General features: G+C 39.4%; 1 protein-coding gene across 5 annotated transcripts in view; it reads left to right on the top strand.

Moving 5' to 3' along the window:
- NKAIN3 (sodium/potassium transporting ATPase interacting 3) overlaps positions 1–24,990 on the top strand; it is a 521,250-nt gene that overhangs the window by 448,828 nt on the left and 47,432 nt on the right. For 4 of the 5 annotated variants that reach the window (XM_074944316.1, XM_074944314.1, XM_074944313.1 and 1 more), the window contains exon 5: positions 14,433–14,493. In XM_074944316.1, coding sequence (XP_074800417.1) covers positions 14,433–14,493 — 61 coding nt within the window. Of the gene's footprint in view, positions 1–14,432; positions 14,542–24,990 lie in introns of all 5 variants that reach the window. The other variant, XM_074944315.1, reaches the window with a different exon arrangement.

Genomic DNA, 24,990 nt, shown 5'->3' with positions numbered 1-24,990 from the left:
AGCCATAACTTGGAGGCTGTCTGTAGTGTCCTCAGGAAGGCTCACGGGGTGGGAAATAAACTTCTTCTAAGGCCTCTTGTTCTCTCTAATGGCCCTTCCCCAACCACTACCTAGTCTGAGAGCATCTTGTCTGGTCGGCATTCCCTGGTGTAAACACATTTGAAATACAGATACATAGTCAATATTCCTAACTTCAGATACAAAAATGATATGTGCACATAAATAGGATAATCATATTCAGCAAATCATAACCTTTTCAATAATATTTCACATGATCTATCTTGCATAAAATGCATCATAACTATGTCATAATCACATCATAATAATATCACTATGAAGAATTTATGGGGTGCAGTGTCACAACACTATTGCTGAGCAACAGAGTTTGAATTTGAATAATTAGACATAACTAGATTATTTTTAATAGTGTAATGAAGGTCAAATCTGGGCCTAAAATGGCTGCTGGTGTCCTTGAAAGACTTATGCTTCTTCATTAAACTCATCAAATACAGACAGACAATCCAAGTCAGGTGATTCTTGACTAATGGTTTTTAGAGCTGAAGCAAGCCATTCTCCAAAGGACTGAACCTTGCCCTGTAAACTCCAGAAAACTCTCTTTAAGTTCAAGAGGATAGAGTGAATATTTATTCACCTGGAAGGAAAAACGGGACAGATTATAGAGAGTAGCACAATCAGCAGACATGGGAGTAGAACTGAGATATGGGAAGAGAGATCATTGTAGGGAATGGAGTTTAGCATTAAACAGGGAAAAAGAGAAACAGCTCCCAGTAAGTGAAGATTCTGTTTGCCAAGTACACACTCCAAAGGATCAGAGGTACCATAGGAGGTAGATGGATGATGCCAACTGAGGTCCATTCATTTCATACGGAGCAGTAAAGAAAACCCATCTCCAATGAGATTAAAAACTGGGATTATGAGAAATGTGCAAAAAAAGTTTGCCCAAAGGACAATAAAGCACAAATTTGGCACTTTCATTTTCATACAGTTCTTATTTGAGGGATCTTGAAAGTCTGACTCGATTATTATGACTCTGCTGGTGGCTTAATTAAATTTGGCTAAGCCCAGTTACTTGGTATTAAATTTTTGGAAACCTGCATGTAGTGGCTAAACTGGGATAAACATATTAATTCTTGAGATTAATCCAGTAATTTACCTGCTATCTTAAATATCCGGTATATAGTGACATATTTCCTTTGATCCAATGGAATTGCAGTATGCAAAATATGTAGATAAATAATCACATGCTACATGTATGGACTAGAAATTTCCAAATTGCTGGTGACAAAGCAAGTTGGGATTGATTTAAATTGAAGTGATTTAAATCACTGGTTGTCTGGCTATACTGAAAGAAAGACAGGAGTCATTTGATATGAATTTAATCATGCCTCAACTTTATTATTAGATGTCTGGGACTACCCGGTAGATAAAAGTGTACAGTGTAGCTAACCCCATGTTTATTCCATAATTAACTCGGGGGCTTCTGCCAGCTCCCCATCTTTTTACATCCAGGTCCCCCCTGCCAATCCATTGCTGGGACATTACCATCCACACACCCCCCCTCGTGGGAGGGTAAGGTAGTCTATAAGAAGGGGGGCTGGCTCCCTGCTGTACCAATCATAGGAATTCCCAGTCACCACCCCCATTCTGTTCCTTTAACGAATACCTTTGTAAATCCATTTCTAATCCATTTTTCTGGTCACTACCCTATGGAGTACCTGCACTGGACATCCGCCACAAGGAGGAACCCACAATTAGCTTTGCTGCCTCTCCATGTAAAAGGGAGCTTCACGGACAGGTCTGTCCCCTTTTAAATCCTTCATCCCAACTGGTTCCCAGGGGATGAGTCAGTGTTGCCAGGCTGGACCCTTGTCTCCTTTTCAGCAGTTTTTTTCTCTTCTTCCCACCCCCAGCAATAAAGCACTGTTTCTTTCATTTGGCCAGCCAGACAAATCCTGCCCCCCCAACCCCTCCACAATAAAGGTGAGATGTGGACATATTAATCAAGATTTAAATCAGAAAGCAGGAAACATGGATTTAAACAATCAGTTATAATTTTGTTTTGTATTTGTACTTTAGTTATTTTCCTAAATAAAGGCTGGTTCTCATTGGTTGGCAGCCATTAAAACATGTTGATTTGCAACTAAATATAGCCATTACATTAAATATTGTACTTTTTTTGGCTAATCAGGAGGATATAGTATATCTATACATATTTATTTAAGCAATTAGATAGTGTAACATATTTTTTAGATTCTTAATTTTTACATTTTTATTATGTTAGAAAATGAATGATGCATTTCTTATTTAGTAGATGGTTCATTTTTTTACTCATGAGTTGTCAAGTTGCATTTGAATGGTAATTGGAATTCAATTAAAATACATAAACTCAGCATTTAAAATGGCTTGTATTAGGTAAATATAACTACCTTAAATGTTCTGGGTGTATGAGAAACAAAAGGTATGTTTATCAAAACTTGTTTTGCATTTAAAACTAACTGATTATTAAACCAATGAAATATTATCTATATTGATTGAATTGAACTGATTGTTTCTTGCCACCATATACTTCAAGATTTTAGAACCAGTAGATCTCATCCTCACTTCTTGTTGTTATTCATAGATTAAAAGAGGAAAACAAGCTTTCCTGCTTTTTCAGATCCCAATTGGTTTCTCAACTTTGAATGAACTAGTCATTGACCTCTGAACTACTTGAATAAATTGAAATGAAGAAAATATTCTCCCTCCGCCTGCTTGCAAAATCTGGTGTCGCACTTTATCAAACTCTGGTTCCAGGTACTTAAACAGTGACTTCCATCAGTTCAGTGGTTTGACTCTCATTAAAACTTTGACAGTAAATATGTATTGCTTGAATTTTATTATTTTTTATTTAATTTAAATTATTGTAATAGATTATAGTAGGTTCAGGCCTTAACATAAATTTGACATTCTGACAGTCAAATTTTAAATAGATTTTTAAAAGAAAAATATATATAATTTAATTTAAATTTTAAAAATCCAATTTAAATTAAAAAATCCAATGTTTTAATTTTTAAAATAATCATCAATTTTTAGCCAATGTGAAACAAAGCAATATTTTGATTAAGTGATTAACAAAGGACCTAGAACTAACTGTTCATATAAGCGTGTGCTGTAAACCAACAATACTTTGTAGAACTATAAGTATTTATCTTACTTTAGAACCAATCAAGATCATGGCCCTGTTGTGCTAGGTGGTATTGAAACACTTAGACAGACATGGTTACTGCTCCAGAGAGTTAAGTCTAAAGATCTGGTCCAGTGCCCATTGGTGTCAATGGAAAGAATTGCATTAACTACATAGGATGATGAATTAGGCTCTACAAGTCTGATCCTGAGCCATCAGCAACACGGATAGAAATACCTTTACAAATTTGGCCCCTCCAATCTCACTACTTCAACAATCACCATAAAACTTTATTGAAATTCAACATAAGAATAATTATCCTTTAGGTAATTTGCATTGGCTTTTCTTTTGTTATCAGGGAACACTCTATCATTTGGTGCCAGGCAAATAGCCAAAAGGGACTATTTCAGTTAAGATATTGAGAAACCAAGTAGTGCAAACCAATCAGCCCAATGCAAATTAGCGATTAACATGACAGCTAGACGGGCTTGCATGACCATAACATTATTAATTAAACAGCAGTTCGGTTAATCAAGATAGCAAAAGTAATTTGTTGGAATAAATATTTTATTAGTGTGCCCATCAATAAAGAGAAAAGATATGTTTTCATTAATTCATTTGTAATAATATTCAGATTGTGTCTGGTATAAACTGTTTAAGGATCTGGGTCTCATGGCTGCATAATGGTGTGTTTCCACCTTATCACTTCCTGTTAATTATACTGCAAATTTCAGTTACCTGATTGTAATTACTGGCATATCATTTATCAACTGAACTTTAGTGTCCACTGGTGACCAACTGAACCTTATAGTAGAATGTTAAGAAGTTGTTTAGTTGTATGTGGCTTTCTTTTTAAACAATGTGCATTCTTTCATTAAATCAGTAGGAAGATGTTCATTAAAGGTAGGGGGTTATGATGTATGCCACCAGATCTTCCCTGTCCCCCCAAAGAATGCTTGTACTACGTACTTTGGTAAGATATAAATAAAGAGATTGCCTACTCCCACTCATGATAAAGAATCAGACATTTAGTGCACTGTGAAGAAGTTATTTCAGATGTAGTCCCTAAACAACACATAACATGAAATTGGGATTTCTATCAGGATGAGGGAGGTTTAAAAGCTAGATCATAGATTTATACAAAAACATAGGTTGTCACAGTTCAGGGCAACTACACCTGTATTCCCCCTCTGTGTCAACCAAGGGCACATACTTTAGGCTTCTGGCTCCCATCCGTTCCCTCTCCCGAGTGAAGACCTTCATTTCTCCCTGCTGACTGGGGATTTTAAAATTATACTGTCTTTCACTGTGATATCTTCAGGAAGTGAGGTGGTCTAAAAAGGCCACTGTCTGCACATTGCTTCCTCTCCAAGGGCTATGACCAGTGGTTCCGCCCCCCCCCCCCCGTCTCCCCAGTTATAAGTTACCACACAGCTCCTTCTAAATAAGCACATTTGTTCTTAATTTTTAGTTTTATGTTTTAGGCCTACAGCTGAGCTGAGTCTGCACTCAGGAAAGTCTTTACCATTGGGAACTTGATCTCCAGCATTGCATTACATAGTCAGTTTGGTTCTTTGTCATATTGTCAGGTGACCTCCACATTTATAAATTTCTAGGATGTTGGGTGAAGATGGTGTTTGTAATGACTTGGGATTCCCGCCAAGACCTTTTCTACTTGATTTATCCAGAACACCTCGTCCAGTTCTTGGAGAACATTTCATCCAGTTCTCTGGGATCTAAAAATTCAGTTCGATTCCAAAATGTCTTTGAGATTACTTTATTAAGAACATAAAAACGGCCATACTGGGTCAGACCAAAGGCTCTAAAATTTGCTACGAAGTCTACTCTAGTTTAGCTGGAAAATTAAACTGTTGCTTCTATTTTGACCAAGACAACTAACAACCTTGAAATTACTTTAATGTAGCCAAAACGCCCAGACCCAAAATCTCTAGTCATAAGAACGGCCATACTGGGTCAGACCAAAGGTCCATCTATCCCAGTATCCTGTCTTCCAACAGTGGCCAATGCAATGGGCCCCAGAGGGAATGAACAGAACAGGTAATCATCAAGTGATCCATCTCCAGTCGCCCATTCCCACCTTCTGGCAAAGAGAGGCTAGGGACACTATCCCTGCCCATCCTGGTTAATAGCCATTGATGGACCTATCCTCCATGAATTTATCTGGTTCTTTTTTGAACCCTTTTATAGTCTTGGCCTTCACAATATCCTCTGGCAAGGAGTTCCACAGGTTAACTGTGTGTTCTGTGAAAAAACACTTCCTTTTGTTTGTTTTAAACCTGTTGCCTTTTAATTTCATTTGGTGACCCCTAGTTCCTGTGTTATGAGAAGGAGTAAATAACACGTCCTTATTTACTTTCCCCACACCAGTCATGATTTTATAGAGCTCTGTCATATCCACCCTTAGTCATCTCTTTTCCAAGCTAAAAAGTCCCAGTCTTATTAATCTCTCCTCATATGGCAGCTGTTCCATACCCCTAATCATTTTTGTTGCCCTTTTCTGAACCCTTTCCAATTCCAATATATCTTTTTTGAGATGTGGCAGCCACATCTGCATGCAGTATTCAAGATGTGGGCGTACCATGGATTTATATAGAGGCAATATGATATTTTCTGTCTTATTATCTATTCCTTTCTTGATGATTCCCAACATTCTGTTGGCCTTTTTGACTGCCACTGCACACTGAGTGGATGTTTTCAGAGAACTATCCACAATGACTCCAAGATCTCTTTCTTGAGTGGTAACAGCTAATTTAGACCCCATCATTTTATGTGTATAGTGGGGATTATGTTTTCCAGTGTGCATTACTTTGCATTTATCAACATTGAATTTCATCTGCCATTTTGTTGCCAGTGACTCCGTTCTGAGAGATCCTTTTGTAGCTCTTTGCAGTCTGCTTGGGACTTAACTATCTTGAGTAGTTCTGTATCATCTGCAAATTTTCCCACCTCACTCTTTACCCCTTTTTCCAGATCATTTATGAATATATTGAATAAGACTGGGCCCAGTACAGACCCCTGGGGACACCACTATTTACCTCTGTCCATTCTGAAAACTGACCATTTATTCCTACACTTTGTTTCCTGTCTTTCAACCAGTTACCAATCCATGAAAGGACATTCCATTTTATTCCATGACTGCTTACTTTACTTAAGAGCCTTTGGTGAGGGATTTGTCAAAGGCTTTCTGAAAATCTAATTACACTATATCCACTGGATCCCCCTTGTCTGCATGTTTGTTGACCCCCTTGAAGAATTCTAGTAGATTGGTGCGGCATGATTTCCCTTTACAAAAAACATGTTGACTTTTCCCCAACAAATTATGTTCATCTATGTGTCTGACAATTTTATTCTTTACTATAGTTTCTTACCAGCCTGTAATTGTCGAGATCACCTCTGGAGCCCTTTTTAAAAATTGGCATCACATTAGCTGTCCTGCAGTCATTTGGTACAGAAGCTAATTTAAATGACAGGTTACATACCACAGTTAGTAGTTCTGAAATTTCACATTTGAGTTCCTTCAAAACTCTTGGGTGAACACCATCTCGTGTTCACAAGAGTGTTCACAACAAGTCCTCGTGACTTATTACTGTTTAGTTTATCAATTTGTTCCAAAACCTCCTCTAATGACACCTCAGTTTGGGACAGTTCCTCAGATTTGTCACCTAAAAAGAATGGCTCAAGTTTGGAAATCTCCCTCATATCCTCAGCCATGAAGAATGATGCAAAAAATTCATTTAATTTTTCCATAATGGCCCTCTTGTGCTTGAGTACTCCTTTAGCATCTCAATCATCCATTGGCCCCACTGGTTGTTTAACAGGCTACCTGCTTCTGATGTACTTTTAAAAAATGTTGCTTTTACTTTTTGAGTCTTTGGCTATTTGTTCTTCAAATTCTTTTTTGGCCTTCCGCATTATATTTTTATACTTCATTTGCTGGAGTTTGTGCTCCTTTCTATTTTCCTCACTAGGATTTAACTTTCACTTTTTAAAGGATGCCTTTTTGTGTCTCATTGCTTATTTTATGTTGTTGTTTAGCCACAGTGGCACTTTTTTGGTTCTCTTACTATGTTTTTTAATTTGGGGTATACATTTAAGTTGAGACTCTATTATGGTGTCTTTAAAAAGTTTCCATGCAGCTTGCCGGGATTTCACTTTTGGCACTGTACCTTTTAATTTCTGTTTCACTAACTTCCTCATTTTTGTGTCATCCCCCTTTCTGAAATTAAATGCGACATTTTGGGGCTGATGTGGTGTTTTCCCTGCCACAGCGATGTTAAACTTAATTGTATTATGATCACTATTACCAAGCGGTCCAGCTATATTCAACCTTTGGAGCAGATATTGTGCTTCACTGAGGACTAAATCAGGAATTGCCTCTCCTCTTGTGTGTTCCAGAACTAGCTGCTCCAAGCAGCAGTCATTTAAGGTGTCAAGAAACTTTATCTCTCCATCCCGTCCTAAGGTGACATGTACCCAGTCAGTATGGAGATATTTGAAATCCCCCATTATTATTGATTTTTTAATTTTAATAGCCTCTCTAATCTCTCTGAGCATTTCATCCTGGTCAGGCGGTTGGTAATATATCCCCTGCTATATTCTTATTATTAGAGCATGGAATTACTATCCATAGAGATTGTATGGTACAGTTTGGTTCATTTAAGATTTTTACTTCATTTGATTCTACATTTTCTTTCACATGTAGAGCCACTCCCCCACCAGCACGACCTGTTCTGTCCTTCCGATATATTTTGTACCCTGGTATTACTGTGTCCCATTGATTATCCTCATTCCACCAAGTTTCTGTGATGCCTATTATATCAATATCCTCAATTAATACGGAGGACTCTAGTTCACACACCTTATCATTTAGACTTCTAGCATTTATATATAAGCACTTTAAAAACTTGTCACTTTTTAGCTGTCTGCCACTACATGATGTAATTGAATGGGACTCTTTTTCATTTGACTGTTTCTCATCAGATACTACCCATATTTTATCATCTTCCATCCTCTCCTCCTTACTAGGGCATAGAGAATCTCCATTAAAAGATCCTCCCCTAAGAAATGTCTCTGTCCGAACCACGTGCTCCTCCACAACTGTCAGCTTTCCCCCAGCCCTTAGTTTAAAAACTGCTCTACAACCTTTTTCATTTTAAGTGCCACCATTACTTTAGGCATGTAACAGCCTATGCCCTCACTGGCCAGGCCCAGATGTGGAAGGTTTTGGTATGGGTGATGCCACCATTCCAAATCATATCGCACACTACATAGTTTGTATACATTTTTCCTAGCTACTAACATCTATGTTTCTTGAATCTTATTGGTTTGAACATTGGATGATTATGTAAGAACCAATCATTTTGCAGAACATATAAGGATCAATCGCTTATGTCCTCACCTTATGTATGTTTCAAGCTTAACAGTTCAGGGTATTCCCACTTACCTCAACTAGCCTGAAAATGCCATCTGCAGCACACCGCCTGTCATGAACTGGTTTACAGTTTAGCCTTGCACTCAAATCAAGCTATCTTCAGTTTACTCATGCCCAGCAAGACCTATACCTACAATGACTTGGTGATTATGGAAGAAGAATTCAACTAACCACCTTCCTCTCGCATTTTGTTAGCCCAGACCATTATTTCCCATTAGTTCTTTATGAGAGCTTGCAGCTCCAACTTTTGCATTCAAATCCCCAAATTACAAGGGTGATATCTTTATTTGGTGTTTCAGTGAGAGTTTCTTCAAGTCATTCAAAGAAGTCATTAATCATTTCATTGTAAACTGCTGTTTTAGGGGCATATACCTGTATGATTGACATATCAACTGGCTTCTCCCGAAGGCCAATTTTAATGATTCTGTCACTGATTGGATTATATCCAGACACACATTCTGATGTCTCCTTGGATAAGATAAATGTAATCCCACTGTCTTTCCTGGAGGAAGTATAGTGCCTGATGATAGCACCAAGAACAAGAATGACCTGAGCCTTCATAAATGAATCATCAGAGTAGGAACATAAAATATGAGGAACATGTATGAAAGGAAGCTTGCCATTGTGACCAAAGAATTGGAGAGGTGTAAGATAGAACTTTGTGGAATCTCAGAGCTTTGTTGGAAGGATAGGGATCATTTCATGACAATGGATGGATACATAACATATTATTCTCTCTTATAACTTGGTCCCAAAAATGTTTAGGTCAAAGCCTATACCCTGAAATGCACCTGAAAAATATTGGCAGCAGAGTAACATGCTTCCTATGAGAAGTTCTTCTAAGCAAGTAACAAACGACCTCCTGCAGCAACTGAAATTTCCAAGTGGCATGATGTTACTGTTCTGATGCTTATAGCCAATGACAGTTCTTCTGACTTTGCCAATGAACACTAGTCAGTCAGGGCCTGTGGTCTTCAAGGCTCACCCCCACATACATAGCACTGCAGTACTCCGATCAGCAGATGACAGTGGCATGGATAACGAGTAGAAGAGTTTTCATTAGTGTTAGGATATAGATATTCAGGCCTGTCTATAAAGGCCTATACTCTTAAGAATTTAGGTGTATTCTTATCACTTGGCTAGTTATAGAGGTATAAAAGAAAGAATCAAAATAATTGTATGCCAGTGTAAGGACCTTCTCTTACTGTGACAGTCTGAGGCCCTGTTCTTAGGCTAAGATCTCTGGCTAAGCAGCAGAGGCAGCCATAAGCTGGGAAGCGACCAGTCACATCCTCACATTCCAAACTAGTCACATTGAAATAAGGTGCTATTGGGCTGTTAGGAATACAATCCTGTCCTGATAATGCCTACCACCTCCAGAGAAAGGGAAGTGCCTAGAAGATGTAAAAGGAAACTTAGTTTGATAGCATCCTGTCTGGCAAGAACTCACTTATCAATAGACACAGCTGGGAAACCCTTATGTCTTTATAGATGTAGTTGTGAAATCCTCACTTCTGTATTGTTTTGTCATTATAGTTCCCACTTTGCTATTGTTTATTTGCATGGTCTCTGTCTGGTTCTGTGATTGTTTCTGTCTGCTGTATAATTAATTTTGCTGGGTGTAAACTAATTAGGGTGGTGGGATATAACTGGTTAACTAATCATGTTACAATATGGTAGGATTGGTTAGTTAAATTTCAGTAAAATGATTGGTTAAGGTATAGCTAAGCAGAACTCAAGTTTTACTATATAGTCTGCAGTCAATCAGGAAGTGTGTGGGTGGGGGGGAATGGGAATGGGGGTGGGGAATTGGAATCATGTTTTGCTAAGGGGGGGAATGGGAACAGGGACACAGGCAAGGCTCTGTGGTGTCAGAACTGGGAAGGGGGACACTAAGGAAGGAAACTGGAATCATGCTTGCTGGAAGTTTACCCCAATAAACATCGAATTGTTTGCACCTTTGGACTTTGGGTATTGTTGCTCTCTGTTCATGCGAGAAGGACCAGGGAAGTAAGTGGGTGAAGGAATAAGCCCCCTAACAATTAGAACTGATTGTATAATACAAAAAAATGCTCTGTTATTTGTAGTGTCATATTATTCACTGTTCTTGACAACTGGACATCACAGCTTATTTATGTAAATGTCTTCAAATCATACAAGGTTCACAATTTTTCCCACAAATGATTATTCCTCTGGACGTGTGTACAGGAAATGCATGCTGTTGGGCATCCTTTAGTCATTATTCTCTTATTCAAACAATTTTTGGGTGCAGAAATAAAACCAAATGACTTAGGTGACCACATCACACAACACAAATAATGAATAGCCAACAATCAAAGGGAAGTTGATGAGCACACCATATGCTGAAATTTGTATAGCACAAACAGAGGTTTCCAGACATGGAGGAAATTGTGGTGTGGGCTCCGCTGCACACCCATTATCATCACCTGCACCTTCTGAATTCATCATCTCTAGTTAATTTCCTGAGAATTTTAAATGTGTAGTTGTTTCTTTTTTTTGTATAATAACTTGTAAATAACAAAACAAAATAACTGTACTCTCCAGCAGCACGGTGCCCTTCCACACCCATTATCATCATCTGCACCTTCTGAATTCCCATTGCTAGTTAATTTCCCGAAGAACTTTAAATGTGTAGGTGTTTCTTTTTCTTGTAGAATAACTTATTATAAAAGACAAAACAAAATTGCTAGACGCTCCAGCAGTACAGTGCCCTTACACACCGTACAGAAACCTTGGTTCATTACTGACTCACTGGAATGCAGTGTTTGAGATGTGGAGTTTGACTTAGACATGGTCTGATATGGAGTTTAAGAAATATGGGAGGAGCAGTGGGAGCGTGGTGGGAGCAGTGATTGTGGGCATGGTGAGTGGAAAATCTTGGAACCAATGGGTATGCTGCAAGGACAGACTGCACTTCCCTGAGACCACTTCTAGTCATGCAGGGCTAGCAATATCATCAATATACTGCTCTTAAGGTGCTTATGGCAATCTAAAGTTTTTCTGAGACTGCTATAGTACACTGCTTGCCCTGTGTGCAAGGGAAAAAAACAAACAAACAATTAAATAAAGGGTTTTGGGGAGGCTTTTAAGGCTAAAGTAATTATCCAGTAGCACAAAATACATAGCTTTGATGACCCTCATCTATGACGGCAGCAAAGTGACTTAGTACACTAAGTGCTTAATGCTTTTGTGCATTGACCCTCTGTTTTCTGAAGTTGAAGACAACTACCAGGTTTGGATCTGAGCTCAAAATGTGTATCACTGTATGTTTTCTTGGAGGGGTGTGAGGTGGGGGGGGGGAGAATAGAGAGAGGAGAGAGAACCTCAGGGCATTCCTGTGTCTTTTACATGGTGCAAACTGAGGAGACAGTTTATTAGCAGTGCTGTGGCTGTGTACAAAACTTGACTTCTTATATTGGTGCTTTTGCTAAGCAGGTGTCAGTATAATACACTCTGTACCCTTTTATACGGCAGTTTGAAAGTGCCAGTAATGGTTTTGTATCATGAACTCTTATATAATTGAGAACCAGCCATGCTTACTGTCGCTTGAACATAACATCATACCTGAGAGCTTTCCTATAGATAATAGCATATTTTAGGCATAAATACCTATCCTCAATATCACAAAAAAAATTAATATAGCAAATTAGGTCACAAATATCTTACCCTGATTTTACCAGTCATGTAGCGTACAATGTGTGTTCTACCATTGGGCCAACTGGAGAGCTAGATATGAGAGATGATGGCAGAAAAACAAGCTGGATTAAATGTTGTTTGAAGATTGTACTGAAATTGCTTTAATGAAAAAACATCCACAAGTAGTGCCTACGGTATTAATACTATAAATGAAATGCTAAGGGTCAGATTTAATGACCCATGTGAAGGCTTACAACAGGCTTCAGTAACAGCTCAAGGAGTTTCCTACAGGGTTGGTGAAGAGATAAAAGTAGACCCCATGCCTCTCTTATGTATCATGAGCCCTGCAATCATAGAATCATAGGAGTGGAAGGGACCTTGAAAGTCCAGTCCCCTGCATGAGCCCTCTGGAGGCTTCAAGGAGGAGAAGGATGGTGATGTAGAAATGACTGATGTTATCTCTTCTATACAAGCAGGGGGAGTTCCTCACACAATGTCTATCACTTAGCTTCAAGTGCCACATATAGATGATAGTTTATAGAGAACACATTTGACTGGGAACAATCATGAACAAAAGTACAGGAGTACTTGTGGCACCTTAGAGACTAAAAAATGTATTTGGGCATAAGCTTTCATGGGCTAAAACCCACTTCATTGGATGCATGCAGTGGAAAATACAGTAGGAAGATATATATATATATATATACACACACACACAGAGAACATGAAACAATGGGTGTTATCATACACACTGTAACAAGAGTGATCAGTTAAGGTGAGCTATTACCAGCAGGAGAGAAAAAAACCTTTTGTAGTGATAATCAAGATGGGCCATTTCCAGCAGTTGACAAGAACATGTGAGGAACAGTAGGGGCTGCTACTCTGAAACCAGTCGTAAACAAAAGTGAAATTCTACTCCTCTTTGTCTTTGAGCATGCTCCTTGGTATTGCTTGTAAAGATGCTGGCACAACCAAAGTAAAAGGCAGGGTGGCATGATTTCTTGCCTCAAATGTAGCTTACCCCTGTCTGGATACTGTTAAATTATCTCTGTTAGAAACAGCTTATTCTTGGGCCTCATAAATGTGTGTGAAGAGCAATTTTATGTTAGAAATGGACCAGATTGCAGGTATCTTTAAAAAAAAATCCCAGAGGAGGGTAACCCCCAACATTTCTACAAGGCTTTCATATTAAACAGGTTGAACACTTGGCTATGTTATCTATATACTCAGCATATTTTCTCAAGAATAGAGAATATAGATTTCTAGGGCAGTACGGTTTAATGGGTATATTTGAGCAGTGGAATTGTCTCATTCCTTTATTATAAATATAAGAAAATATTTTGGCTACATGGGGAAGCAAATGACCAGAGGCCCTAGTCCCTCATCCTTCCTCTCTAAAGCACAAGTCACGCTGGAACACTGGCTGAGGGCGATATTTCTGTGGGAGCCCCTACTAATATATTGGCAACACATTTATGGTTTGCCATTTTGGGTAATGAGACTATTTCTTTTATTCTACAATGAGTCTAACTTACAGGCCTCCCTGATAAAGTCTTTCCTGAAGTTGGTGAATTGTAATATGGCCTTTGCAATTAAATTGCATTGCAAACTTTCAAATGCCTAGTTAAATTTGTGTCAAGTGGTTTCACAAACGCAATAGGACACTTTATGCAATACTAACTGAAGCTGTAGTTACTTAATTATATATTTACTTAACATGCAGTAAGTACAGTGTCCTTTTCAAATGTGAATCAAATGGGCAAGGACCCTTTCAACTCCAGTCTGCCTTGGTAGTTAGTGTTCATGTGAATGGAATCCTGTGTGCAAAAGAGACAGAGAACGCTCCTCAAATTGCAGTTACTAGTTAAAAATAATGGTTCAGATTCTTGCAATCAGTGGTACTTGTGTAACCATATAGATAATCAGTGGGGTTGCTTTAGTTAAATGAAGTTAGAATAAGGCTCTGCATGAGCAAAGGTATGTATAATGTGTCTTTGTATGACCATGTGCTGAAATCTGCTTTTAAATTAAGAAAATGAAAGAAAAATGTTTTGAAATACAATCTTGGCAGCTGTATTTACTGAGTATTTTTAACACATTTTCTAACTAACAAATTATTTTCCTCTTATTTTCATGCAGTTGATTGGTTTTGTGTATGCCTGTTACGTGATCAGTGTTTTCATGGAAGAAGAGGACAGCTGTAAGTACTGATACACATCTACTCATCTCTGGAGCTACAGTGTCTGGGGTGAGACTTAGTCTTGCAATAGCCAACTATAGAGACAAAGAACCACATCTGCAAAATGTAGCCTTCATTTGCACGTGGACAATTTTGTTTCTGCAAACACTCGCATGATGATAGAATTATTGTGTGCAAAACCCTCTTAGATGGATTTTGTGAACTACCACAGCCACATTAAAGCCATATTGCTCAAAAATATGTGAGCAAGACTGTGCACACCCAAGGTTTGGTGTATGTAAATACAACTTTGATTGAGGCCCCTTTGAAAATTTGTCCTGAAGACATTTAACCTTGGGTGTACACACCGTTACAACAGTGAAGTTAATGGTAGGCTACTCGACAAGTCACATTGGCAATGTACAATACGGCTATCATTACACTGCAGTGGACACACGCTGAGTGCTGTTACAGCCAGTTAGACACTTGAAATGCAGCTCTCACATTTTAAGTTTGCCTTTACCGAGAAAAATAAAACTAAGTAGTTTGCAAAGTTAGGAAGGAAGGAAGACCCTATAAAGTAAGTATTGATCAAAAGCCAGTAAGGGAACTCTTCAAAAACCTGAATATGAACAAAACAGTCAGTCCAGCTGATGTGTGTGGCTCTCAGAGTTCCCAGGACTGTGAGTCAGCTTCTTACCCCCTGCCTCTAGTGGAAGCTGGGTGTCAGCTCCCTAGCACCACCAGCATTTCAGCCACTCAAGCACTCTCCTCTGGGCTTATGCTAGCCCTTCCATTGCAGGTTAACAATCGGTGCACCCCAATCCCTGAGTCCCTTTGAATTGTTCCCCTGTGATATTTAACCCCTGATGCTGGATACTCACAGAAATTCCAGATCCTCTACACCCAAAGGTGTGTAGGGTACCCCGGTTTCCCCTTAAACCAACGCTCCTGTAAACCACTCAGGACTTGTGAGCACTTAGGATAAAGCAAACGTAGGTTTATTTAAGAAAGAATAAAGATTTAACTAGAAACAAGAGAGTGGTGGAAACAATGGATATGATACAAAATAAAATATAAAATGTGAACCTAGGTTTATAATGATCAATAGTTACCTTTCTTATCTAACATAGTAGATTTTGTCCCAATGTTTAGTCTAAGACATAGTTGTCTGGTTTCTCAAAAACCAAACCAAATAATCCAAACGTTCATGAAAGCACCCCCCTCTGCCGGGAGTTTTCCTCAGTGAATGGATTGAGAGTGCCTTTCATAGCACTCTTTTATACAGAAAACAGTCTTTTGTTTCTAGTTGCAGGCAGGGTGAATCCCTGCTTTGTTCCAGAGTTCCTTTTTACCATTAAGTGGCTTTAATTGTCTGCCATTGATTTATGGTTTTGCATTCACTTTTCTGGGATGTGGCAAGGGTGGACAATACAACCTTGCATTTACCTTACCAGCTGACTAGGGAGAGGTGACAACTTCCTCTTGCTTGGATGGGTCATCATCAAAACACATTACCGCCTGGTGACTAATTTCTACTTCAAGTCCATAAAGCATACGTTCAATATAAATATATTATTCCTTAAATGTTACCCAAACATACATCTCACAATCATTATGAGTCTTGACAAGTTACAAGCTTTCTGTAGCTGTCTTACATGTTGCTCTTTATGGGTAAATATCCTGTAAGACATGTTTGTGTAGTGAGTTTTTCAAGTCTGAGGTGAGAGCTGTTTGCAAAGAACAGGGGACCCTTTGCCAAGGAGTCTCTGAGTCACAGCATTTCTAAGGATATTATAGGAATTAGCTAACAAACTTTCTGTACACCACATAACTATCTTCATTATTTTTAAAAGCCCTAGAGAACCACAATGATACTGGAAGAGTGAATAAAAGCAAACGTGGTACCAGCCTTTAAAAAAAGGAAGGAAGAGTGGTCCCGGCACTTACTTTCTCATACACAAATACTTACGTAGTCTAACTTCACCCTTTAGGAAAATAATGTAGTAAATGTCAAAAGAAAAATCACTAGACAGCTAGAGGGTAAGTAATAAGCAACAAACATGTTAGAGAGACTAAATCTTGACAAACTTGGTTGCTTTCTTGAAAGAACTACATGAAATTCATTTGGATTTTAGGAAAGCATGTGATAATGTCTCACAAAATCGTATTGAAAATTGTAATTCAAATTGACTGATGGAAACTGCCATATTTTGCTTGAAATCTGTGTGAAGGACCATAAATTAATTATTACATAGTATAAACAGTACTATATTTCACTGAAGGGAACTCTTTAGTGGGGTACAACATGCATGAGTATAAGGCCAAGTCTACTTAACATCTTCTTTTAGGTCTGGAATGGAGAGGGAATAGCAATGCTAAGTTGGGAAGAGATGCAAATATCAGAGAGACAGATATTATACAGAGAGGCCCAAGAAAAATTAGAAATATGGACAGAGACTAACATAGTAAGTTAGAAATATGAAAGTTGGGGTCAATAACCTGAAACACATGTTTTGAATGTTAAGGAGAACCTAGATAGCAGTAATTCTGAAAGAGATAGTAATGGCCAGCAAAATAGTAATGAGTGTGCAGTGCAGTGTGACAGAAAAAAAGCCATTGTGTTTTGAGGTGCATAAACAGAGTTCTTGCTTAATGGATCATTGTGGGATGGGAGTGGGGAGATAATAATTGTCCTTATATATATGGCTCTGGTAGGACTACACCTGGAACATTACTTTCAGATCTGGGTATTTTATTACCAGAAACATAGCAACAAATTTCATAGACTAGAAACATCAAATGATTAGGGCTAGTGGATGCACTGATTAGAAAGGAAGTGCCATCAGCTGTTTTATGACTAAGATGCTTCACACATTTGCACCTTTGAAGACTGGCTCTTTACTTTTTAAGTAAGTCATTTTCTGTTCTCAATGTTGCTCAATCCTAAATAATAGTGTGCTTCATAAGACAAATGTTTTAGTGATGTACATAAAGAAATACACAGTTCTCTCTCACCAGAAAATAGAACATACTATTGGAAAACATAATCACCTGCTAAAAATGCTATACCATTTGTATTCAGCACCTGACAACAGGTTTATAGTCAAGTGCATTAGCCTTGATCCTACTTCACAAAACTCATTGACATCAGCAAAATAAGGATTTAACTCTGGGCTGCTCTTGCAAGCTGCTGAGTATTCCATGGTGTGTTACATCAATTCCCTTTGACATAATGGAGAATTGAGGGTGTGTCAGTTTCAGGGTAACTGTGCCTGTATTCCCTCTTTGTGGTCCCTCAAGGGCACATGGTTAAAAGTTTCCAGCTCCCAGCTATCACCTCTCTTGGGTGGAGACCCACATCTCTCTCTCCCTCCTGACCAGGGTTTTTTAAGGCTGCACAGTTCCCAGTCTACACTGTGATAGCAAGCCAGACTGCCTAAAAAGGCCAGCATCTGTGCTTTGCTTTCTCTCTGAAGGCTATGAACAGTGTAGTTGCCAATAATTGCAAGTCACCACACTGCTCTTTCTAAGCAAGGATATTTATTCTTAAGATGAAAGCATTCCAGAGAAAACATCAAAACACTAAAAGAACTTGATGTGTGCTAAAAATCTTACCAGAGGTCACCCCAACTCTAACCTCAGGATCTGGTAGGTGTCCGTCCTTCAAAACCCACAACTGGGTTTTTCCCATGGCTATAGGTTCACAACTGTCTCAGATTCAGAACCAGAACACAAGTTGGGCAGTTCAGCCATTTTTTATACAGCTTGGACCTCTGATCACCAGTTTCCAGGAACAGTTAATCAGTAGACAATCACCCTCTTCTCAGGGTGTAAGTTCAAAAGGCTGGATTGTTTCATAATCAGAGGTAGGAAATTTGCATTAACCTCTCCCTAGGTATCCCTCAGGAAATCCTCTTACTATGCCCAAAAATTCTAGTCTTGTCTGGCACATTTTCAGTATAGTCCTTTGAACTCCCAGGTCTCCCATCTGTCATATTCACCACCACCACCACACCCACACACGCAAAAGAGGTTACATACAGTCCCAGCCCACAATGATACATAAACCATTCATTTAATATAATAGACCCCAAAGATATTTAATTTAATCTGGTCTCCCAAGGATATGGCAAGACACTGCCGTATCTATCATAGAGGCCACTCAATACTTCACAGGCTCAGATCCTAACACATTTAATTAGGGGGCAAACTACAGCAAGTGATACAGAATAGCCTTGTGCATGTTTTTTAGAACTTTAGAGAGGTCACGTACCTGAAATCAGTTTTTACTTGTCTCCACTATATACCAATGACAAACAATGTTTTGTTGTTGGATGCAAATTGCAATTTTATATATGCAGTGAAAGTTTATTTTAATTTAGCTCTCCATCTTTCATTGGGATTGGTATGCTTTGGCCTTTTCACTTGTTCAGTTATACATTTTCCAAATTCGCTTGGGCATAGGCTAAAATTTTACTAAATTTTCTCAGTCACCATAACTGCATCACAGGGTTTCTTTCTCTGATGTACTTTTCAATACTAAGGGCTAAATTCCCACCAAGAATTTGGTCCTATTTATTTGAAATGGGGTCAAGGCACTTTCACACTTACAAAGATCTTTGTTATGGCATTATGTGCTAGCAAAAAACAAAGAAAAAAAAACCAAACAAACACTGAGAGGCACTATATGTAAGTCTAAGATAGATACATCTTAAGAAGGGAATTCAATAGACAAAATATTTTAGTCACCCAAAAGTTTGGACAATGGGTCAGTGTGGCTGAATTTATGATTATTATTTTATTTTTTGCCAAGTCTGTGGAAAAAGTCTTTCAGACATTTAAGAATAACAGAAACAAAATTAAAACATTTACTTTTACTTATTAATTTGCATTTTAATGCTTCTTGTTCAAATGATTGGTAAGATAAGCCGGTCCTGTTGTAGATGAGAATGAGATCTTTTCCACTGTTTTTTATAATATATTTTTAAGATGATAATCTCAAGAAACAAGATTTTAAAATCATTTTTCAGTTCAAACAATCAAGGATCTTGCAATTATGAGGGTGATATTTTTCTATTAGTATTTAAAAATCTCAGAATTTAGCAGAAGGCTAAACACTGCTGATGGGTATCAAAAAAGCTTGACGTCCAGTTGAGATAAGCTCCCCAACATTTGGATACATATCCACACTTTTTCAAAAACCATTCAGATCTGCAAAATTGAGCTACAAATCTCGGAGAACAGGCACTGTTGCATCATAGACTTGAATTTGACACAACAGCCTTTTCATGACACTTTGTTGCTTTTGCTCTTGGCTGGAACCAAGCTACTACTCTGAACTGAAAAAGAATTTTAAACAAAGTGAATTAAATGTGCTTTGTGGCTTTTTAATTTAGAGTAAAGGTTTGGATTGGTTCCTATTTTTGTGGAATCAGTTCCCCCATCACTAGTAGTTCTACTGTTTAGGACATTGATACTCTCATTTACTTCCTGTCAGCATTTGTTTTCTGTAGAAGTAGCCCCAGAGACTGAGCCTTCATTGGTACTTAGAATATAAGGTCTTCTTTCAGCAGCTCTCATTGGTTTGTGGAAACAGTTTTACTTTAAGAAGTGTCACTGTTTTGCCAAAGATGTCTTTCAAATTTCAAAATCTTCCCATAATCATTCCTGATTAAACTCTAGCAGGAATATAGAGAATTTTAGAATTTCTTCTTCACCTTTGCCTTATCCTGTCAATCGGAGTCTATGGCACTTGTTCTTCATCTGCAAGTGTTCTTATCAAGTGCATCTTCCAAGCTGATACCAGCCTTCTTCATATTCTCCTTCAGTGTATCAAACCACCATTTTGGGGGTCTTCCTCATGGTCTTTGTCTCATAATGTGTATCTCTTGTACTCTCTACCCCACATATCATTTTACATGACCCAGCCATTTCAGTCAATATTCCCTGGGCTTTTCCATGATGGGTAGCTACCTGTATCATGACTCACACCATTTCGTTATGTAGCCTATCAGCTCTCATCTTGCCCAGTATCCACCTGAGCATTCTCATTTTGACAGCATGAAGTAGTTCTTCTCTCTTCCTCATTGGCCAGCATTACAACCTACACATCATAGCTAGTCTAATCATAGAATGATAGAATCATAGAACTGGAGGGGACCTCAAGAGGTCATCTAGTCCAGTCCTCTGCACTGAAGGCAGGACTAAGTATTATCTAGACCATCCCTGACAGGTGCTTGCCACAACCACCCTACGCAATTTATTCCAGTGCTTAACTACTCTGACAGTTAGAAGGTTTTTCCTAATGACCAACCTAAACCGCCCTTGCTGTAATTTAAGCCCATTGCTTCTTGTCGTATCCTCAGAGGTTAAGAAGAACAATTTTTCTCCCTCCTCCTTGTAACAACCTTTTATGTACTTGAAAACTGTTATCATGTCCCCTCTCAGTCTTCTCTTCTCCAGACTAAACAAACCCCGTTTTTTCAATCTTCCCTCATAAGTCATGTTTTCTAGACCTTTAATCATTTTTGTTGCTCTTCTCTAGATTGTCTCCAATTTGTCCACATCTTTCCTGAAATGTGGCACTAGGATGACCAGATGTCCCGATTTTATAGGGACAGTCCCGATTTTTGGGTCTTTTTCTTATACAGTCTCCTATTACTCCCCCACCCCCGTCCCAATTTTTCATTCTTGCTGTCTGGTCACCCTATGTGGCACCCAGAACTGGACACAATACTCCAGCCAAGCCTAACCAGCGTGGATTACTTCTTGTGTCTTGCTTACAACACTCCTGCTAATACATCCCAGAATGATGTTTGCTTTTTTTGCAACAGCATTGCTCTGTTGACTCATATTTAGCTTGTGATCCACTATGACCCCCAGATCTCTTTCCGCAGTACTCCTTCCTAGGCAGTCATTTCCCATTTTGTATGTGTGCAACTGATTGTTCCTTCCTAAATGGAGTACTTTGCATTTGTCCTTATTGAATTTCATCCTATTTACTTCAGACCATTCCTCCAGTTTGTCCAGATCATTTTGAATTTTAATCCTATCCTCCAAAGCACTTGCAACCCTTCCCAGCTTGGTATCATCCGCAAACTTTATAAGTGTACTCTCTATGCCATTATCTAAATCATTGATGAAGATATTGAACAGAACCGGACACAGAACCGATCCCTGCGGGACCCCACTCATTATGCCCTTCCAGCATGACTGTGAACCACTGATAACTACTCTCTGGGAACGATTTTCCAACCAGTTATGCACCCACCTTATGGTTGCTCCATCTAAGTTGTATTTCCCTAGTTTGTTTATGAGAAGGTCATGCAAGACAGTATCAAAAGCCTTACCAAAGTTAAGATATACCGCATCTACCACTTCCCACCCCACTCACCCCTATCCAAAAGGCCTGTTAACCTGTCAAAGAAAGCTATCAGGTTGGTTTGACATGATTTGTCCTTGACAAATCCATGCTGACTGTTATTTATCACCTTATTATCTTCTAGGTGTTTTCAAATTGATTGTTTATTTGCTTCATTATCTTTCCGGGTACAGAAGTTAAACTGACTGGTCTGTAATTCCCCTGGTTGTCCTTATTTCCCTTTTTATAGATGGGCACGATATTTGCCCTTTTCCAGTCTTCTGGAATGTCTCCCGTCTTCCATGACTTTTCAAAGATAATTGCTAATGGCTCAGATATCTCCTCAGTCAGCTCCTTGAGTATTCTAGGATGCATTTCATCAGGCCCTGGTGATTTGAAGACATCTAACTTGTCATATAGTCTTATACTCTTTGTTCTGTAGTTTACTTGGCATGTTCTTTTAGCACAGAGAATTTCCGTCAACTCCCTCTGTTTGCATCAAGAGTTCTTCTCACGACTCCTAACATGCTCATCGACATTCCTATCATGGCTCAACTCTGACCTGAAGTATTTGAATTGTTACACAGACTTTAACTCAATCTCATCTAGCTTTACTAGCTTCTCCTTGTCCCTCTCAATGAAGCAGAGCATGTGTTTCATCTTTTGTCAACTGATTCATCCACTATTTTCTTCTAATGGAGCCCTCCATCATTCTAGGTCCCTTTGAGGTGGTGCATCAGCACAACAGCACCCCCTCTGTCCAACCATGCTGTAGCCCCTGAACTCACATAGCCTAGCAGAGCAGTGAGTCTATTCCCAGTGCCCAGGAGGCTGAAAATGCTTTGTTTACTCCCAAGTCCATCAGGAGATCAGGAGGGAAAACAAGGCCCACCCTCTCCAGTGGGTTCCAGCTCAGGGCCCTCTAGGTAGATAAGCAGGATTCTTAAGTGACCTAAGATCCTTCCTACCTTCCCCTGGATCTCTGCAGGCTCTCCAGCCTGTGGATCAGTTCACCCCCTTCTGGGCTGTTTTCTGTGGGCGGCTCTTTAGTAGTTTGCTGGCAGAAGCTTCTTTTTCCAGCCTGCTCACTCCTTTGGTAGCCACCCTGCCCTTCTGCTTGCCAGCCCCTTTATCCTCTCAGCTGCTATGAGGTTGCTGAGCTAGCATGGAGTATGGACACCCTATAACAGTTCCTTTCCAGGTTGTATTTATCATCATGGCACAACATAATATAATTAACGAAAAGCATGCTGCATGGAGCCTCTCCCCTGATCCCCTGTGGCAAGGTGTCCATTTACAATCATAAATAGGAATGGGCTTAAGGCTGATTTTTGATGCAGGAGTACAGTCACAGTGAATGATTCACTGTAGCCACAGCTGCTTCTCACTACTGTTGTGCTACCCTCATACATATCCACAATAATCTGAATATATGTCTATGGCAAACTGAGTGACTGCAGGCATCACCATGTCAATTCACTAGGAACTCCGTCATAAGCCTGCTCTAGGTCCACAAACACTACATACGATTGCTTTCATTTCTCCCCATACTTCTCCTGCAACATTCAGGCTGCAAACACGGCATCCACTGATGACCTTCCTGGCATAAACCCAGATTGGTTGTTACTTACTTGCTGCTCCATTTCCTCACAGCGTCTTTTCTCAGTAATTCTTTCCAGCCATTTCATTGGTTGACTTATTAACCCTCCCTGATGTTCATGGATCTCAACCCTTTCCACTTTGCCTCTTGTATTCAGGCAAAGTGCACTCTCCTTCTATTCAGTCGCTCAGCTACTTCTCTTGATTTCCCAGTCATGTTCCTGCATTCAGGGAAGCCAGACATAGTTCTTGGACTCATTTCTTTAACCTTTGTACACTTTCCACAAACACCAGGTGAAGCAGTTGCACTTTGCTTCCAAGGAATACCCTAGCACTGTATTGATATACTCCCTGAGGATGAAGCCCCATAGAGCATGTGTGATTGGCACAACATTTATAAGCTGGCTGGCCATGCCTGACGTTCTTGAGATCAGAGTTCCTTCTCCTAGGTGGATGGCCTGCCCTGGCTAACAAGACCCATCTGCGTAGACAATATTTTTAAAATTTTATATGGCATAAAAAGGATCAAGATAAGTGCAGCTACTTTGTGTAGTCCACCCTAGCTGTTCCAAATATCATACAATAGTATCAAGCCAGCCAGCTCAGAGCAATAGCGAATTGGGCATGCTCTAATCTATCCAAACACTGGGTCTTTGTCGAATAAGAAAACGGATGCAGTGTAAAGATTGCTAGGTTACCATGGATTAATAAAGAATCATGCCCTCCAGAAGTATACACATAGCTTCTGGCAAAGGCTGTTCTATGGGTTTGTGTGAAAGGGAACACTCATCACCAGTGCTGCCTAGTAGAGAGGCAGGTCTGTGGCAGGTTGTCTCCCTCCCTGGCATTCCCCCTTTTCCATTACAGTTCTGTCTTGTGAGTCTATCCCTTCTTGAATAGAGACTAGGAGTGGATGGGTCATTACACAAAGTAAAACTATTTCCCCATGTTTATTCCACCCCGCACTGTTCCTCAGACATTCTTGTCAACTGCTGGAAATGGCCCATCTTGATTATCACTACAAAAGGTTCCCCCCGCCCCCCGCTCTCCTGCTTAATATCTCACCTTAAGTGATCACTCTCATTACAGTTTACAGTGTGTATGGTAACACCCATTGTTTCATGTTCTCTATGTATATAAATCTCCCCACTGTATTTTCTACTGAATGCATCCGATGAAGTGAGCTGTAGCTCACGAAAGCTTATGCTCAAATAAATTTGTTAGTCTCTAAGGTGTCACAAGTCCTCCTTTTCTTTATCCCTTCTTTTGTGACTCAGCCCTCCAGCCAGGTCACACATTCCTATCCACCTCTTCTGCAGTACACAAAGAAAGTCCAATGCCAGGGAAGTCTTTCAGTGCCTGCAAAGATGTCAGGGCTATCTCCTTAGTTCAGGGACTTGCGGTCTGGACTCTTGAGCATTCAGGGTCTTCCCCAGCTGGATTCCCTGCCAAAAGAATGGCTTCTATTGTTGTCCCGTCTTTTGGAGTTGTAAGGGGAGCTAAGGGCCCATCCTCTGCACTAGGCTCCAATCCACAGCCCAAGAGTGGGCAGCTAA

Source organism: Natator depressus, chromosome 2 (genome assembly GCF_965152275.1).
Source record: "Natator depressus isolate rNatDep1 chromosome 2, rNatDep2.hap1, whole genome shotgun sequence".
Lineage (NCBI taxonomy): Eukaryota > Metazoa > Chordata > Testudines > Cheloniidae > Natator > Natator depressus.
The sequence above is the reverse complement of the archived record's forward strand: the minus strand, read 5'-3'. Positions and strand labels throughout refer to the sequence as shown.